The sequence below is a fragment of the Amblyraja radiata genome, chromosome 7 (assembly GCF_010909765.2).
Source record: "Amblyraja radiata isolate CabotCenter1 chromosome 7, sAmbRad1.1.pri, whole genome shotgun sequence".
Classification (NCBI taxonomy): Eukaryota; Metazoa; Chordata; class Chondrichthyes; order Rajiformes; family Rajidae; genus Amblyraja; species Amblyraja radiata.
In genome coordinates, this window is record NC_045962.1 from 15,874,057 (window position 1) to 15,890,760 (window position 16,704).

Consider the following 16,704-nt stretch of genomic DNA (forward strand, 5'->3'; position numbering starts at 1 on the left):
GGGGTGAAACTAAAAGAATGGAATGGGGTTGTAACAGGAAAGTAGGAAGAGCCGTGGGACTCAATGGCTGAAAATGATTATTGGTAGCCCATCTATCACTTGAGCAAAACATGTTGAGCAAAGTATGGTCGAATTGCAGCAGGAATCATAGAGGGGAAGCAGTGAGTGAGGGTCTCAGAGAACTCCAGTCAGGGAAAAAGAAAACTTCTTCAAAGTGGGCACACCTTGAAAAAGGTAGGAGGAGGTTCTGCATTAGTTCTGCAATGGCAAATTCATTTCACTGCACCCTCGGTGCATGTGACGAATAAAATTGACTTTGACTTTTGACTTTGCAGTGGAAGTTGACCAGAGAAGCAATTCTCCAACCTAGCACTTGAGATGGAGAAGGAGATGCCAACAACGGGAAATGGACTGTTATGGACCAAGCAATTGGGAGGGCAGGGTGGATGCAACATGGCAGCAAAAGGAAAACAGATTTGAGTGCAGAAAGCAGTAGCAATAGTTTGGCAATTCAAATTTGGTAACATTGGCATACTAAAAAAAGTTTCTGATACCAGGAAATAAAGTTGTGAACTCAGATCTCAGCATAATTTCTCGTGGAACATGTTGTACTTATTAGTAAACCATTCTTTACTTATAATTTCAGCTTTCTATATTGAAGCCAGTTAACTTTCGATTCTGTTAATTATTCACCGACTGCGTGCTGCCCTTAATTATTATTGCGCCACTTAAACAAAGACCTTTTGGAATGTCATATAAACTATATCACTAATAGGAATCTTGCCTACTGTATCCACTGGATCTCCAGAATTCAATAAGATTGCATCAAGAAAGGTTTTGAAATCAGTTTTGACTAATTACATTGAGACTTCCCAGGAGTCAGTCGCTGTGGTGGATGTTCATATTATTTTTTTTAATTGTGTGTCTTGTTGCTCTTTATTGGTATGACCGTATGGCAAGTTGAATTTCACTGCACCGTAATTGGTACATGTGACAATAAACAAACCTTGAAACTATTGGTTACATATAGGAACAGCAGTTTCAGAATAAGGGGTAGTTCAATCTTGGACTGAGATGTGAAGAAATTTCTTCACTCGGAGGATGGTGAATCTTTGGAATTCTCCAACTCAGGGATATCATTTAACTCATTTAATAAGAGAGATTAAATTTCTGGATATTAAGGGAATCAAGGGGCTTGAGGATAGTACAGGGAAAAGGTACTGAGGTAGAAGTTCAGCTAAATGTAATTAGTCAACATTGATTTCAAAAGAAGTCTTTCTTGATGCAACGTTATTGAATTGTGGAGAGCTAGTGGAGAATGTAGGCAAGATTAACGCTAGCTTCTTAAGGAGTTTTGAAGGACCAAATGGCCGAACCCTACAACTATGTTATATATTCTTTCAGGCAAATTGCAAATGACTGAGTAATTTATTTGTCGATAAACATGGTGTCCATTGTGCCACAAGATACGAGACTAAAATTATGGTGATAATTGTACACAGTTATCCTCCAGTCGTGGCCTTGTTCCGGAGATATTACCATGTGTTCAATGGGTGAAGTTGCTATACTTTTGTTTCTTGAACTCTCCAAATAAATTTTCTTAAACTCTCCAAATGATTTCCCATGTCCCATAATCTACACCTAAAACCTTCCAGTTAAAGAGAGCATTGCAGGAGTGATACAACGGAAACGGGAAAATCAAAAGGCTCATTAGCTTGGTGATTAAATGTGCCCTTTCTTTAAACAAACGCAACATGCCTAATCTCAGTTTACCTCTGCCCCAAAGAATTAGATGCAAGTTAGACATAATTAAAATACATAACTTAATTTCATTTTGGGAAAGAGGGAAGTGGAAATTCACTGTGTTTGTTCACCTTCTTAAAAAAACGGATTACTTATGCAACATAGTGAAGCCATCTTCTCACTGCCTGAGAAGAAACTGAGGATAGGAGTCATATCCCCTTTAAAACATTTATAACCATCAAGACTATGGAGAAAGATCAACAGCAACTGGCAAACAAATGATCATGAAAAAAGAAGCCATTTTAGATTTTTTTTCTTATCTATAATTTCCAAGTTTGCAAATTGGCACCATATTTTACATGCAAAATGATGATTCTGAGACTTTTCTGTATCTTATTTATTCTGCATTTAATACATCCTGATTTGCCTATATGTTTTTTAGATAAATATCTTGCATTGCCAGCAACACTTCAAAATTAAACATTACAGATTGAAAATATGGCGCAACATTGAAAAACAGATAGATTGCTGTCAGCAAATACATTCAACAAAGTACCAAGAAACATATACTTGTTACAATATTGAAAAACAATCACAGCCACAAACTGTATCTTGGTTTACGTACAAAACTAAACCGAGTGTGTTGTCTTGACACATACAATTATTGATAATTTAACAGCACAGAGCAGCACGTCCTACACTGAAATTGGAGCATTGGAGAGAAATATGTTTTAAAACAAATTCAAAGGATAAAACTACGCTGGAATCTTTCAAAAATCCCAAGCAAAAAAGTGCATCAAGCAAACTTTAGCAGCTAACACTCCAGCACACAAAATATGCATCAAATGCAGTTATTAGTATCCTGAAGGAATGCAAATGATTCATGCAAAATGCAGCAGCAGAAAGCTTTCTTAAACACGTTAATGCAAATAGTTCAGTAAATCATACATATTTCGGATGCACTCCTACACTGAAAGCTCCAAGACATGGTCCTTGTCTTGAAAATGTACACTTCATCAAAGTTCATCAACAACAAAAAAAACAGAAACAAGCCACTTTCTCTCATAAAAATAAGGATGGAAAACATTCTGGTATAGCTCAAAGATATTTGGACATTAGAATGGTATTTAAGTTAATTAGGTTCAAATTTAAAAAAAACAGGTAGCCTACATGTGACCAAAAGGAGTGGGTATAATGGACTGAAAGTGTTTCACCCACTCTGCACGTAACATTTAAAGCACTAAATAATGCAGACTTTTGCAGAACACAAAATTTACAATCAAAATAACTGACAAACATGTTATATACAAAGGCATAAACTATGCAGTATTGTATCATGCTTACAAATTGTAGAGAACAATGAACATCAGAGGCAAGCTTCATACAATACTTACAATCCACCCACTACAAATAGCAGCCTGTGGCAACAATACTTCAGGACGGTTTTGTATATTTTAAGCTGGTTTCAATTCTGAAGTATAATGCCAGTCTTCAGTCTACTTTCAATAAATTATTAGATCAAATTCCAACACAAAAAACAGTATTTGTTTAATCATTCAAAATGCTACTGACAAATTATCCCTGAAATTGTCAATGAAAATTTCAATGAAAAGTGAATACAATTCTAATTCAATCCTAATTATAGCTAGGTATCCAAAGAATTTGAATTTCCCAATAACATTTACTCAAAATATCAGTAATTCAGGTAAAACATTGGAAGGTTTAAGAAGGAACTGCAGATGCTGGAAAATCAAAGGTGGACAAAAATGCTGGAGAAACTCAGCGGGTGAGGCAGCATCTACGGAGCGAGTTTCCTCTGCCTCACCCGCTGAGTTTCTCCAGCATTTCTGTTTCCTTCGTTCCATAGATGCCGCCTCACCCGCTGAGTTTCTCCAGCATTTTTGTCCACAAAACGTTGGAAGGGTTCTTTTTTGAAAAAAATATGTAGGAACTTGATAAAATGATACAATATTTTTGTCACTAAATCATTTGCATTCATTGGAAGCATTTACTTACAACATTTACAGTAATGAAACATGAAGTCTCTTCTGCTTAGTGGCCCTTAAAAATGAGGAGAAAAAAAACATAAGTCAGGACTGAATGAAACATTAAGTTAAATAAAAAGGGATGATGCCAAGCAACAAATCTCAAGCAACACTGGAATATTGTTTACATAACCTACATCTTGAGTAGCCAGCCATGAAACAAATTACTGTCAGTTCATTGCTCTGCCTTTACACATTTGAAACAGCTGGTTATTCAAAGTTTTATGCAGGTCAAATAGCCTCTACTGGTAAAACACTTTGACAGATTCTGGTAGACATGATAATATTCATTCACATTTTACAGGAGTTTCCCCACAAGTTAATATGATCCACAACAATAACAATTTTTGATGACATTTTTTCTAAAACTAGATATTTTCCCATGTTTCTAGGCCAGGAGATGAGAGTGAATACTTTCGACTGTTCACATCATTTCGGACTCCATGGCAATTTCATATCGACCGCAAGCCAATAGTTTTCTAAAAATCTTAAATTGTGCTGAGATTATCATGCTCTTTTTTAAAAAACACATGAAGAGCTTAGTGCATTATTTCAAGTCCCAGAGTGATTGTTCAAACTGGGCAGGCACTGGCTTTTTCTCTTAATTTTACCTGGGCCTACAGTTCCTCTGCACTACATCAAAAAATTCTCATCTAAAACACCAGAGCCAAAAAATACAACACTATTTTACAAACATCACTCATACATCAGTTTGGTTTTGGTAATTCAGGGCAGAATTACTGTTGGACATTGAAGAACTATACCATGCTGTCTATGTTCTCCTTGGAGTGCTTTTCTTTTCCATTGTTTGAGTCTTCTGAAGGTATATACTGATTTTGATAATCTTGAAGGATTGTTACAATATCATGGTGGCCAAAGTGAATCGCCTCATCCACTGGTGTGTTGCCCCACCTAAAGTTTTAATAATGAAAAAGCAAAATTAAATAGTATATTCCAGCTGAACAGCCTGCAAGAAATTTCAAATGACATTATAATCATTACCATAATTTTTCATCAGGATTTACATCCAAAGTAATTAAATCACTTATTAAAAATAAACTTTTGAATATGAAGAGACTTTTCCTCTATCATGTTTAAGGTTTAGTATTGAGCCAAAGATTTTTCTAAAAATCACTCAGATTGCTCCCTTCCATTTTTGAAGTTTGTTTACATTGAAGTTTACATTGAAGTTTTCCATTCAGAAGTTTTATATACATTTAGAAAATAGTTTTTTTGAAAGGAAATCTATCGAAACAGGTGACTGCTTAGAATTAATATTGTATTTATGAGAGAGAACTTCAGAATTAATCAAGACATTGCCACAGGTATCCCAATTATTAAAAAGTAAACAAGATAGAATCCACAAGCCAATTTTTGCATAATTTGTGTTAATCACAGTGCTGAAAACGACATGGATATACGAAGTTAAATAACTACCAACTTACCTGTCTTTAGGGAATGGATTTACTTTGCAAGCTTCTAACAAAAAGCGAACCACCTCCACATGGCCTATAAATGAAAGTAAATCTGTGATATTCTGTATTATTAGTTGGTTTCCTCACCATGGTATACGTGCTACACTATTTCTAGAAAACAAATCATACCTTCAGCAGCTGCTACATGCAGTGCTGTTCGTGAGTCATAGTCCCGCTGCTCCATATCCATAGCAGATAAAGCAAACCTGCAAACGGAGCAAGAAAAAGGTAACAGTTTTCCACAATTTATAAAGTCTTAAGGTAGCTTTACATTTAAGTTTTTTTTAATTCCATTATATGCAGATAAAATAATCTAAAATGTAATACTTCTAAAGTGTAAAATTATACAAAAATTAAAATAAATAAGATGCAAATTTCCAGGTCTGATCTCTTCATATAACTTGCAACTGTACAAATAAGTTTTTGGGTGTGAAATAGTTAATAATGCCGAATTAATGTTAGTCATGCGAGACAGACATTCACTGATTTATTTGTGTTGATGCTCTTCAACAACCTAATCTGGACCAATACCATGAACTAACCATTAATTAAGACCCTTTAAGAAATATATAGATGCATAAATATACAAGGGGTGGCACAGTGGCGCAGCAGTAGAGTTGTTGCCTTACAGCACCATAGACCCCGGGTTCGATCCTGACTACGGGTGCTGTCTGTACGGAGTTTATACATTCTCCCTGTGACCGCATGCGTTTCTGCTGGGTACCTCCCACACTCCAAAGACGTACGGGTTTGTACAGTAGGTCAATTGGCTTCTGTAAATTGTCCTTATGTGCAGTATAGTGCTAGTGCGTGGGGTAATCGCTAGTCGGCATGGACTATAAAGGACTGTAACAGGTCGATGGACCCGTTTCCACGCTGTATCTCTAAAATCATGGCCAAAACATGCAAGACAAAGAGAGTGGTTGCGTCATCAGTCCTCTGCCTGCACTTTAATTCCCATTGTTTACAACAATGCATTCTGCATTGATCACATCAAATTGTGTCTTAACATTTCCATCAAATTGATGACAAGGAGAGTTCAATCTGATCAGGTATGATAGATTATTTAAGAATTTTTAGGAATATTACTGAATAAAATTCCAGTGCCTGTGTTGAAAAATCTTACATCGTCCACATCTGATCTCAAGATGGCGCTGGAGCGTGACGATTCTTTGCATGCTGGTTCCAGAGAAGAATCTACCACCATCCGGAGATATTACCATGTGTTCAATGGGTGAAATTGCTATACTTTTGTTTCTCGAACTCTCCAAATAAATTTTCTCAAACTCTCCAAACCCAACCTGTTCTTTCTGAACTGTGGCTTCCCCTCTACCATTACAAACAAAGACCTTAACCACATTTCATCCATTTCCCTTATCTCTTCTCTCACTCCCAATCCTCCAGGAAACACCAAGGACAGAGTTACCCTGGTCCACCCACCAACATCAACGGAACATACTCCACAATTTCTGCCACCTTCAAAGACATTCCATCAATGGACACTTTCCTTTCTCCTCCCCTTTCAGCATTTCACAAAGGCCCTTCCCTTTATGACTTCCTGGTCCCCTCCCACCAACAATCCTCTGTCTCATGGCACTTTCTTTCCCTTGCAACCACATGTGCAAGTCAAGTCAAGTCAAGTTGAGAGAATTTGTCATTTGTCCCAGATAGGACAATAAAATTCTTGCATGCTGCAGCACAACAGAATATTGTAGGCATAAATACAGAACAGATCAGTGTGTCTGTATACCTTAGACCATATATATATATTGTGTATATATATATATATATATATATATATACACAACATAAATAAACAGATAAAGTGCAATAGGCTGTTATAGTTCAGTGTGTGTTTGAAGTTGTGTTTAATAGTCTGATGGCTGTGGGGAAGTAGCTGTTCCTGAACCTGGATGTTGCAGATTTCAGGCTCCTGTACCTTCTACCTGATGGCAGCGGAGAGATGAGTGCGTGGCCAGGATGGTGTGGATCCTTGATGATGTTGGCAGCCTTTTTGAGGCAGCGACTGCGATAGATCCCCTCGATGGTGGGGAGGTCAGAGCCGGTGATGGCATGGGCAGTGTTTACAACTTTTTGCAGCCTTTTCCGCTCCTGGACGCTCAAGTTGCCGAACCAAGCTCCGAACCGGAAGCATGCTCTCTACTGTGCACCTGTAGAAGTTCGAGAGAGTCCTCGTTGACATACCGACTCTCCGTAATCTTCTCAGGAAGTAGAGGTGCTGATGTGCTTTCTTTATAATTGCATCAGTGTGCTGGGACCAGGAGAGATCTTCGGAAATATGCACACCCAGGAATTTGAAGTTCTTGACCCTCCACCATCCACCCGTTGATATAAACGGGATTGTGGGTCCCTATCCTCCCCCTTCCAAAGTCCACAATCAGTTCCTTGGTTTTGCTGGTGTTGAGAGCCAGGTTATTGCGCTGGCACCATTTGGTCAATAGGTCGATCTCTCTTCTATACTCTGACTCCTCCCCATCAGTGATATGTCCTACAATAGTGGTGTCTTTGGCGAACTTGATGATGGAGTTTGCACTATATCCGGCTACGCAGTCATGAGTATAGAGTGAGTACAGCAGGGGACTGAGCACGCAGCCTTGAGGTGCTCCCGTGTTGATTGTTATCGAGGATGACACATTTCCACCAATACAGACAGACTGTGGTCTGTGAATGAAGAAGTCGAGGATCCAATTGCAGAGGGATGCGCAGAGACCCAGATCTGAGAGCTTGGTAACCAGCTTGGAGGGGATGATGGTATTAAATGGCGAGCTGTAATCAATGAATAACAGCCTGACATACGAGTTTTTGTTGTCCAAGTGGTCCACAGCGGAGTGGAGAGCCAGTGAGATCGCATCCACTGTTGATCTGTTGTGGTGGTAAGCGAACTGCAATGAGTCCAGGTTCTTGTCGAGGTAGGAGTTGATATGCGCCATTATCAACCTCTCAAAGCACTGGTCGATAGTCATTGAGGCACGTCATCTTGCTCTTCTTATTATTGATGCCCTTTTAAAGCAGGTGGGAACCTCAGACCTCAGAAGCGAGAGGTTGAAAATGTCCGTAAAGACTCCAGCCAGTCGGTCCGCACAGGTTTTTAAACACGTCCGGGTATACCATCAGGTCCAGACGCTTTCCGAGGGCTCACCCCTTCTGACGTCGGCCTCTGTTCATCCACGGCTTCTGGTTAGGGAACACTCAGAAGGTTTTTGTTGGGATGCAGTCCAACAAACTCAAGGAACAGCACCTCATCTTGTATCAGACAATGCTGCCGCCTTCTGGACAAACATTGAACTACTGCTTCAAGAAGCTTGAATTGTCAGTCTATAATCAGTCATCCAATCCATGACATTAGCTCAGCTTGTTTTTTTTTAACCTCTCCTTTGTCTCTCTGGAAGTGGAGGACACATCCAGCTGTGACACATACTCCACTGCGAAATCTCCTCAAGGTATGCCTACTTTGAAGAAGTTCTCCTCCTCTCTCCGGAGACAGTTTCACAACCTATCAGTCTGAAGAAGGGTTTCGGCCCGAAACGTTGCCTATTTCCTTCACTCCATAGATGCTGCTGCACCCGCTGAGTTTCTCCAGCATTTGTGTGTACCTTCGATTTTCCAGCATCTGCAGTTCCTTCTTAAACACTTAAAGCTTGTCTTTCTGCTCTGAATTTCCCAACTACAAGATTCTTTTGTCTATGTTCTCCTGCACTAACTGCTCCCCACTCACTCATTGATCAGATAACCTTGTTTACATTTTATTTCCATTGACACCTTGGTTTTACCCTATCACAGACATTCCCTCCCCTCCACCCTCCCAGCAGTTTATTATCTTGTCCCCTTCCCAGTTTGGATGAAGGGAGTTCAACCTAAAAGATTAACATTGGTCCACTTCCCACAAATGCAGCCTAATCTGCTGAGTATTTTCAGCATTATAATTAGTAATCTGAATGGCAAAAGATATAGCTAAGCCTCTCATAATAAAATTAGATTCATAGAGGACGAGTGAGTTCCTTCAAGTAAAAATTAATGCGGTGACAATTCAGATATATTTCTTCATGTGAATTCCTGCAATTCATATCCTTAGAGGCTGATCCTTCACTCAAAATGTTCCCATTTAACTGAAGTGTCAAATAAATTAAAAAGAAAACCGAAGTAGTCTCCAAAAAAATGTATTTACATCATACACACAAAATCTCAGAGGGACTCTTTGTCATCCTACTGTTGTCAGCATCAGCACCTTTTGCAAATACAGCAGATATTCCAACATGATAAATGGGCACAGAAAATTATTTGCTGGAATTATTAAATGCAGCTGCATAAGCATTTTCATTTCTGACTTATGTAAACTGGATACTCTAATAAATCACGTCTGACAAGTAACATACTTTGGGGGGGAAAAAACATTGCGAATGGCAAAGTGGCTTAGGTTATTCATTGCTCATCGAATGCAAGGGGAAGGTATACAGTTGATAGCAAAGGATATGCAGAGGGAGCTTGAGATCCGGGTTCATAGCTCCCTGGAAGTGGCAACACGAGCAGATAGAGTGGAAAAGAAGCATACCCTCATTGGTCACAGCATTGGGTATAAGAGTGCAGGAAAACATGATGCAGCTCCACAAGACTTTAGTTAGTTTGAATTTGGAATATTGCATGCATTACAGGAAAGGTTAGAAAAGGTTCACCAGAATGTTGTCTACAAGAAGTTGGACAAATTTTGGTTTGTTTTCTCTGAATATTGGAGGTTGAGGTGAGACCTGATAGAAGTATATAAAATGATGAAAGGCATAGATAGGGTAGCCAGTCAGAACCATTTTGTCCCGGATGGAGGTGTCAAAGACCCGAGGCCATAGCTTTAAGGCGAGAGGTGCAAAGTGTAAAGGAGATGTGCGGGGGCCAGAGAGCCTGTGTTGTACTTTTCTGTGTTCTATGTTTGTATTAATGCCACAACTTTGTAGTTACTTAAAACTTGCATTTATTGAATTGGCAAATTACGTCCTTACTGTCTATTTCCATTCCAATCAAATCCCTTGCACTTATTCAACCAAAGTACTTAATGCAGTTCCAGTATTTCTTAATGCAGTTCCAAAATCATTTTGTTGCACAAAGATACAAAAATATGCTTTTTAATAACCTAATCTTTAATCTGGAAGGAGCAATAATAACAATTCTCAATGTCAATTCCCAACCCTTAGCCATTGTTGTAAATGAAAGCATCTGGTAAGTTTGTCTACATCTTACATACCACAACCTAGATTACTAAATAAAGATCTTTGCAAATGCAAGTCGACATGCCACATTAAATTGGTGAAACACATAAACCTAATTGTGAAAAATCTTACCTTCTGAGTGCAGACACATCTCCAGTATATGCAGCAAAGAGAAGGTTGATTACAGACTTCACCTAAAAGGGAATAGGAAAACAAAAGAGCATTTTGAATTCACTTCCAAACATGCATCTTTAAAAATGTTGGAATTATAGTTGCTTCCACAAATATGAAATAATTAAGGACAATACAAAGTAATTAAAAATCCCAGTTTCTTCCATGCAGTAATCTAGAAACATAAGGAACCGCAACATCATCCGAGTACAATGTTCAAGTTCAAGTTCAAGTGAGTTTATTGTCATGTGTCCCTGTATAGGACAATGAAATTCTTGCTTGCAATGTCATTTATTGCTCTAAATTCTTCACCCATCCCTTCCAAATGTGCCTTGAAGATTAAAACCTTGGTTTGTAACTCCTTCTTCACCCTCTCAAATCTTGTATCAAACTCACTCATGTTCTGGCTGTTATTGGAAAGCCTCTAACAGATCAAGTGCCAGATATATAATTAACTTTGGTTTGTTACTTTTCACGAATACCAAGTGACACACTCCTCTACAGACCCCAAGATTTGTCTCTATTAGTTGAGATGTTATGCTTTTGGACTGCAACAATTTAAATTTTGCAGAAACTACCCCCCCCCCCCCCCCCCCCCTGTATTTTTCATCTTTCCCTGATATTGATATTTAGGCATCCCCTAGCTCTCTCCACAATTATATCACCTCTATTGCACAAAGTGTAGACAACCATTCTGAATGCATTAACATTTGTTCCTGACTATTTCTATGGTCATTTATTCTTATTGAAGTCCCTTATTTTCGGTATTGCAACTCTGCTTTTCCAGTTCCCAAGCTGTAGCAGTATTTCCGTGATGTCAGCTAGATCAAACTTGAATGCATGCTTGTAATTTGTTTTTCTTATGCTTCGTGGCTTCACGTACCAAAGCTCTCATATATCCCAGCTTGCCCTTTTGTTATACTAGTTTGTTATTCACCACTATGTTTGTGACTTATTGGTCATATTGGGTACAAGATGTTTAACAAAATAAAACAAATCTACATGAAGCAGAAATAGACAGGTTTGACACAACACAAATAGAGTTCAGCCAATCCAGATGCCCTTGAGAATGCCAGGATTGCACTTTGAAGCTCGATTTGCTATGATGACGCAAAAGTAAATTAACACAAAAAATCTAAAAGCCTGCACATTAGTGCTAGTTCAGGATATTCTGAATGCAACAGCTACAACTTTGAGGCATAGCCCCAACTAACGCTGGAAATCGGTTTGTGATCTATACATCTGTGGTGACATGATGCACTTATGAAACAAATTCATATGGAGGTGAACTCTACTTTACAGCCGTTCGGGTTATACCAATTCACCCATAGAGACATTAAAGATTTGAGTAAAATTCACTCTTATGGAATTTCTGTGGGAAAAGTAATTTTAAAAAATCAACTGATTTCTTGAAAATCGCAACAGACCAGTTTTGAGTTGTAGAAGCATACACCAGGGCAATAGGCCTTTTGGTCCAGTTACCATAGCGACCAAGGTGCCTATTGGAACCTGACCCAGTTCCATTTACCTGCATTTGTCCATATGCCTCTAAATGTTCCTAAGCCATATGTACAAATGTCTTTTACATAGTGCAATTGCCTCTACCACGACCTCTGGCACCCTGTTCCATATATCCAGCACCCTCTTGTCTCTCCCTTCTAGGAAGGAAACCCCCTCCCTCTCCAGCCCACCCCTATCGTGCAGGGGTCACTTGTAGTTGCAACAATCCAATCTGTGAACAATTCCAAATAAACTCCTCAGTAGCAGATTATCTGATATGTTCGGTCAGTTTTAAAAACAGTAGAATAAAAGGGATCAATAATTATAGAAATAACATATTTCCTCCTCTTATTTGCAGGATTAATTTTATGAATGAATGTACAGTGTAATAAATTGAAGGGTAATAAACATGTTAGCTTTCAAAGAAATGATAGGAAAGATTTTTTTTTAAAGCAAAAAGACAAAATACATTACTTTCTGGATGATCTTCATTGGTGCAAACTTCCCTTTAGCTCACTCCTGTGATCTCAATTGTTGCAGAAGATTGACACAAAAAGCTGGAGTAACTCAGCTGGACAGGCAGCATCTCTAGAGAGAAGAAACGGGTGACGTTGTGGGTCGAGACCCTACATCAGACCAGTCTGAAGGGTCTCGACCCAAAACATCACCCGTTCCTTCTCCCCAGAGATGCTGCCTGGCCTGCTGAGTTACTCCAGCTTTTTGTGTCTATCTTCGGTTTAAACCAGCATCTGCTGTTCCTTCCTACACATCTCAATTGTCGCCTCAGGTTTGAGGTGGTGCATCTAGCACAACTGATGTTACCAGAACATGGTTGAGGAAGATATGCCATGCTCAAGAGTATTAAATGTTGCAAGAAGATCAACATGTATTGTCATTGAGCTTAACAGTGTGAACTGCCATGAGGGGACCAAAGTCCTTTATGTCTGTGAGTGATCAGAGCACAAACTTCCCACGGATTACAAAGGAAATGCTAAATTCCTTTGCTCTGTACTCTGGCACCGCCGAATAAATATAAATATGTTCCATCATTTTTTTTAGAAGTATTAACATGGATTAATGCACATTCATGCACGTTAAAATGGTTAACCACAAAAAATATCAGTTACCATTTTATCCCTACAAACGCTGATCAGGTGTTTTAAATTCAGATTCAGTTTCTTCCCCAGTATTATCAGGCAACTGAACCATCCTATTAACAGCTAGAGAGTGGTTTTGAGCTACTATCTGCCTCCTTGGAGCACCTTTGGGTTATCTTTAATCAAATTCTACCTTGCACTAAACGTTATTCCCTTTATCATGTATCTATGTCTGTACACTGTGGACGGCTCGATTATAATCGTCTATCATCTTTCTGGGCACCATAATGGTGCTATGGACAACACCTCCACCTTAACTAGATGTCTTTCACTGGCCCTGCTGTTGATTACTCTGGTTCTTTAGCTTTCTGCCCTTGTTCGTCCTTTGAGTTAAACAGAGAATGGATCTGGAGGTAGACACAAAATGCTGCAGTACTTTGTGTCCACCTCCAGCTAACAGCGGGGCAGGCAGCATTTCTGGAGAGAAGGAATGGGTGACGTTTCGGGTCAAGACCCTTCTTCAGACACAAAACATCACCCATTCTTTCCCTCCAGAGATGCTGCCTGTCCCACTGAGTTAATCCAGCATTTTGTGTCTATCTTTGGTTTAAACCAGCATCTGCAGTTCCTTCCTACACATGGATCTGGAGGAATGAGTGATGGAGTGGCCTATCAAACAAGAGATGGTCATTTTAGCTGAATTCTAAAAGCACCACTTGCAGCAGTACAGAAAGCCACATAACACACATGCTGCAGGAGTACTGGTTTAAAATCAGTTGTTTTTAATATGGTCAGTTTTGTGGACCCATTGGCATTACATTTTACCCAGTGGATTTGCTATGGGTTAAGATTTAAGCACAATAAACTAGAGATTTTATTCCACATTAAAAAATCTTAATTAAATCATTTTTATCAATGATTAAAATAATCAGTGCTCAAGCACAGTTTTGTCTAAATCTCATTATTTACAATAATACATCCAAACTTCTGAGAGATGATATTCTAGGAGACTGTGAATGTACTTTCTTGTGATATCTTGGATAAAATTAGTACTTTAAAACTGAATTTGTGTGGAAAGTAGTCTCAGATTTTGTCTCAGATTTGGCAATCACTGGCATATCTTTTTATAATTTCTAAAAAGTCTAAAATTAATTTCCAAGACCTGCAAAACAGATGGATTTTAAAAAGAAAGATGTCTACATTTGGTTAAATATCTATTAATTACAAATTCCATGCAGAAAAGTGTTAAAGCTCCATTTTACCAATAACAATTCAAATTCATCACTCATGAATGTTTAGAAGTGATAAACTTTCAGTGTTTTTACCGCTTAAGTGCTACAAATGTTCTTCAGCCATCTGTTTCACCAGCACATTATGTCAAGTGTGATAAACCAGGGGTGAAAACAAGCCATTCAATAAGTATCAGTTTGACTGTCACATCATTCAGCAGATAAAAAAAGGTTTTGTTTTCCTTTACTAAGCATTTTCACTGATGCATCAGCCCATAAAACCAGGAATGTCAAAGGAAGCTGACACGGTCATTTATGTAAAGTGTAAATGTATACGATCAATGTCCATGAAATGATTTGCAATAGGCAGTCAGACAAAACTGAATCCAATTTAATTATAGACATTTTTAATAAGTACAATAAAAATTGTGTGGCCTATTTGTGCAAAATTGCAAAGTAATACATTCAAATTCGTTTAGTGTTGTTACGTGTACTGAGGTACAGTTAAAAGCTTTTGTTTCTGTGCTATCTAGTTCAAGACTATACATGTTTACAATTAAGCTGTCCACAAATAAAGTATACAACATTTAGTGCAAGATAAAGTCTGATTAAAGAAAGTTCAAAGATCTCCACTGAGGTAATAATAATAATAATAATGGATGGGATTTATATAGCGCCTTTCTAATACTCAAGGCGCTTTACATCGCATTATTCATTCACTCCTCAGTCACACTCGGTGGTGGTAAGCTACTTCTGTAGCCACAGCTGCCCTGGGGCAGACTGACGGAAGCGTGGCTGCCAATCTGCGCCTACGGCCCCTCCGACCACCACCAATCACTCACACACATTCACACACAGGCAAAGGTGGGTGAAATGTCTTGCCCAAGGACACAACGACAGTATGCACTCCAAGCAGGATTCGAACCGGCTACCTTCCGGTTGCCAGCCGAACACTTAGCCCATTGTGCCATCTGTCGTCCCAGATGGGAGATGGGAGGTCAGACCAACCACTCTAACTGATGAGAGTTGCCTGGGAAGAAATTGTCCCTGAATTTGGAGGTATAAGTTTTCATACTTCTGTACCTCTTCCTTGATGGGAAAGGGAAGAAGATGTGATTGGGGTGAGACGTTGTCCTTAATTATGTTGGTTGCCTTGCCAAGGCAGCATGGTGTGGATGGAGCCAATGGAAGGTAAATTCAGTGAATCCATGAAAGTAAATATCATAGTGTGGCGGTTCCTGGGGAGTAGGCCACCCCCTCGGCACTTGATGGACAGGTCCGGGGGCGGCTTCCAGCTACGAAGATAAGAGCAGGGATTTATGGCGCGAGACCTGTCTTCAGTCTCTCACTGAAGCGGAGAGTAGCGTGCTGTGCTCATTAAAGCCTCAACAGAATTTGCCTGGCTTCTCGCCTTCATTCCGGGTTCTCTCATGCACCCGCTACAAGAGCAGAGTTCTGGCCACAATTTGTTTTCTCTCTCCTTCCTTACAAACTGCTCACCTTCTGCACCTTGAGACAAAATTGCCATCCTTCATTCGTGCCTGGAAACTCAGTCCTATTTCCCTCATTCTAATGTCTAACCATGCAGTTCTGAATGGTTCTTGGCATCATTCAAACTTTTGTTGGATTGTATCAAAAAATCAAACCCTGGCATTAAGCAAATTTACTCAGCTGTTGATAACTAACGTTTATAGTATTTAGGCTATTCACTTCTCCCAATTTCCTTTACAGATATTTTAGTTTGACGTTTCGTTTTGAATATATTCCAATCTCATTTTCTATATTTTAACATTGCAAATCCTTATGTTTTCCTGAGCTTCTGGAAAGATGCAAGAATCATACAGCACAAAAATGGTCCCTCACTCATCAGTTTTCGAAAACTATGGTAAATCCATGGGAAAGTCCAGAGAAATCCAAATTTGTGCAAACACTAAATTGACAGAGGTATCATTGAACTAAATCTGTAGCAGAGTTTAGTATGACCTTTTGTTGCAATTATAGCACAAAATTGATGCATATCTATAGGTTTCATTCGATTAATATTGTGGGCCTTAGAATATTTTATGATTTTTAAAAGATTTTTATTGTTTAAATGACATTTGCAAGTTTGTCTCTAAATATTTTTCATAACCGTGGTTCTATAGATTCTGCTTCATCCTTATCTCCACAAAATTCAGTACAATCTTGCTTACAGGGAAGAAATTTTACTCAACTTTCATTTTAAACTC

The 16,704-nt window shown here is 38.8% G+C and overlaps 1 protein-coding gene across 3 annotated transcripts in view; it reads right to left on the minus strand.

The window, feature by feature from the left end:
* Positions 1-3,678: 3,678 nt before the first annotated feature.
* Positions 3,679-16,704, minus strand: part of gls (glutaminase) — a 77,343-nt gene continuing 64,317 nt past the window's right edge. For 2 of the 3 annotated variants that reach the window (XM_033023753.1, XM_033023756.1), the window contains exons 15-19: positions 10,612-10,673; positions 5,393-5,469; positions 5,234-5,297; positions 4,553-4,700; positions 3,679-3,804 (exon numbers count right to left, since the gene is read on the minus strand). In XM_033023753.1, coding sequence (XP_032879644.1) covers positions 3,796-3,804; positions 4,553-4,700; positions 5,234-5,297; positions 5,393-5,469; positions 10,612-10,673 — 360 coding nt within the window. In that variant the 3' untranslated portion in view covers positions 3,679-3,795. Of the gene's footprint in view, positions 3,805-4,310; positions 4,701-5,233; positions 5,298-5,392; positions 5,470-10,611; positions 10,674-16,704 lie in introns of those variants that run through there. The other variant, XM_033023754.1, reaches the window with a different exon arrangement.